Source organism: Palaemon carinicauda, chromosome 7 (genome assembly GCF_036898095.1).
Source record: "Palaemon carinicauda isolate YSFRI2023 chromosome 7, ASM3689809v2, whole genome shotgun sequence".
Taxonomy (NCBI): Eukaryota; Metazoa; Arthropoda; class Malacostraca; order Decapoda; family Palaemonidae; genus Palaemon; species Palaemon carinicauda.
In genome coordinates this window covers 69,850,213-69,852,712 of record NC_090731.1, presented here as the reverse complement: position 1 = coordinate 69,852,712, position 2,500 = coordinate 69,850,213, and the positions used below count along the sequence as shown (strand labels likewise).

Sequence of the window (2,500 nt, the reverse complement as noted above, 5' to 3'; positions counted from 1 at the left end):
CCGTCCTTTGAATATTCAGTCCCCAACATATGAAGATGGAAACTCGTATCATTATGTTCAAGTCCCAACACTCTTGCTTTCACCAACAACGACTGCACATCTAGTTCCTCAATATTATCCTTTATTTCCTCTAATTCTTCCTCAGTTTCAACTTCCTTGTAGCTTAAAAAAGCTGGAAAACTTTCAGTTTCCAACCTGTTCGAAGGTCCATTTGCAACTCTGAAAATAGAGCCGATAGTAAAAGCACTTCAGTTTTGAGAAAATTATTTCATGTGAATACACAGATACTACTGTTCTTTTATAAAGGTGTTGAATATCAAACACTGAAATACAAACTAAAAAACTAGAATATACTTATAATAAGTAGTTTTGAGGTACATTGTTGTCATTAGCAAATCGTGAGAAAATATTAAGTCGATTCCAAATTTTTTTGAATGATTTAAAATAATTAAACTTCAAAGGAAGTACGTCTATAGAGTTCAATCCTTAGGTCTCTTATTAACCCAGCCTTTTAAGCATTAACATATCCGATGAATACATATTTAGATATGAATAATCACTACACGGGGGAAAATGATAACAATTCAGACTTACCTCTCACGCATTGCTAGTCTCCAGTATTTCATAGCACTGTCTATATCCCTTTTTTTGTCAAAATGTGCCGCCCCTAGGACCTGGTAGACATTGATTCCGTCTTCGGCTGTCAAAGCCATTTGGCCAAATAAATATTCCACAACCTGTATATGGCCGCCAGAGGCTGCAGCAAGTAAAGGCGTTATTCCTGGAAGGAAATTAGTTGGTACATTATTATTGTATAGTCGCTGCAAAGATTCCAAGCAGCGAAATAAACCCCACTCCCTGGTGACGTCTCAGTCAATCGTGATGCCTCATTCGTTAGTAGCCGTCACAATACATCCCTCTAACAAATTTTAAGCTGTTAACGCAGGAGACAACATGATTGGCTATGACGTCATCAGTGGGTGGGTCTTACTTCACCCGGAATCTCTGCAGCGACCATAGAGCTATTTACTTGCATGTATAGTTATGCTTTCAGGTACTCGAATGATCATACTTTCAGACAAAACATAGAATATGTTATGATTTTTAAGGATTAAAAAAATCATAAATAATGGAGCAAATGACTTTAGGAATATTCATAAAGATTATATATAGCATACGAGATAAGCCTTTTGTTAAAGATGATTCAAGCTCATCAATGCGGGGAGTCTGTTATTGTTAAGTAACAGCCCTATGACTCCCAACCTACAAGCAGTGACTAAACATTGGGTTTTTACCTGAACTATCAGCGTCCATATTGGCATGATTATCGAGCAACATTTTGACCAACTCAAGGTGTCCTAATTCTGCGCATTTGTACAATGTAGTTTCTCCTTCATAATTTTTTTTGTTCACATCAGCTCCAATACTTATGAGGTACCTCACTACTTGTATATGACCACGAATAGCTGCAGTCATCATACAAAAACCCCCTAACCTATCAGTAATTTCAATATCTGGAAAGAAAAAAAAATTCAACATAAATTGGATGATGGAGATAAGAAATAGACAAATCATAGGATAACTAATGGAAACTAACAATTGTTTAAGTTATTACAAAATATTTTTAGAGCTTGGTAATATGCCTTTAGAGCAAGCCATGTAGAGGAGAGTTCTGCCTTTGATATCTCTAGATTTTAATCTGGCCAACTTTAGTACTCGACTGCTTCCCAATTGTATCCAATTTGATGATTGAGATGGGATGAGAAATGGGCAAATCATAGGATAACTCATGGAAACTAACAATTGTTCAAGTTATTACAAAATATTTATTTTTAGAGCTTGGAAATCAGCCTAATTAAGTATTAATGGAAACAATTGCATTTCAGTCCATTCACCTTCTGAAGACCAGAGTGTAAAGGAACTCACCTGCTCCACGTTCTACCAGAACTTTGGTGATGGCAGGGCATCCCAGCTGACATGCTGCATTAATCGGAGTCGAGCACAATTCGTGTATGATATTAACTTGAGCCCCTTTGAACAAGAGATATTTAACAAGCACTATGTTTCCGCTTTTAACTGCACACCACAATGGACGCATCCCTTCCATATACTTGCCACGGAAGAAAACTGTAAGGAAAAAGAGTTATTCCAGCTCAAGTGTGTAGTGTGTATTTTGCCTCTGAATTTAATGAGCCCCATTATTATTACTATTAATTACTAAGCTACAACCCGAGTTTCGAAAGCAGGATACTATAAGCCTACGGGCCCCACCAGGGAAAATAGCTCAGTGAGTAAAAGAAACCAGGAAAAATAAAATATTCTAAGAACTGTAACCTTGAAATAAATATTTCCCATATAAACTATAAAAGCTTTAACAAACCAAGTGGAAGAGTCATTAGATAGAAAAGCGTGACGGAGTCTACCCTCAGAGCCCCAATAGGCAAAATATCCCATTAAGGAAAGTAAACAAGGAAAAATTAAATATATTAAGAACTATAAC

General features: G+C 36.5%; 1 protein-coding gene across 1 annotated transcript in view; it reads right to left on the bottom strand.

The window, feature by feature from the left end:
• The window catches only part of LOC137644353 (protein fem-1 homolog A-like), an 11,792-nt gene that overhangs the window by 783 nt on the left and 8,509 nt on the right, over window positions 1-2,500 (bottom strand). The window contains exons 5-8 of the mRNA XM_068377341.1: window positions 1,927-2,127; window positions 1,296-1,514; window positions 595-781; window positions 1-219 (exon numbers count right to left, since the gene is read on the bottom strand). The exon at window positions 1-219 is cut by the window's left edge and continues 84 nt beyond it. Coding sequence (XP_068233442.1) covers window positions 1-219; window positions 595-781; window positions 1,296-1,514; window positions 1,927-2,127 — 826 coding nt within the window. The remainder of the gene's footprint in view (window positions 220-594; window positions 782-1,295; window positions 1,515-1,926; window positions 2,128-2,500) is intronic.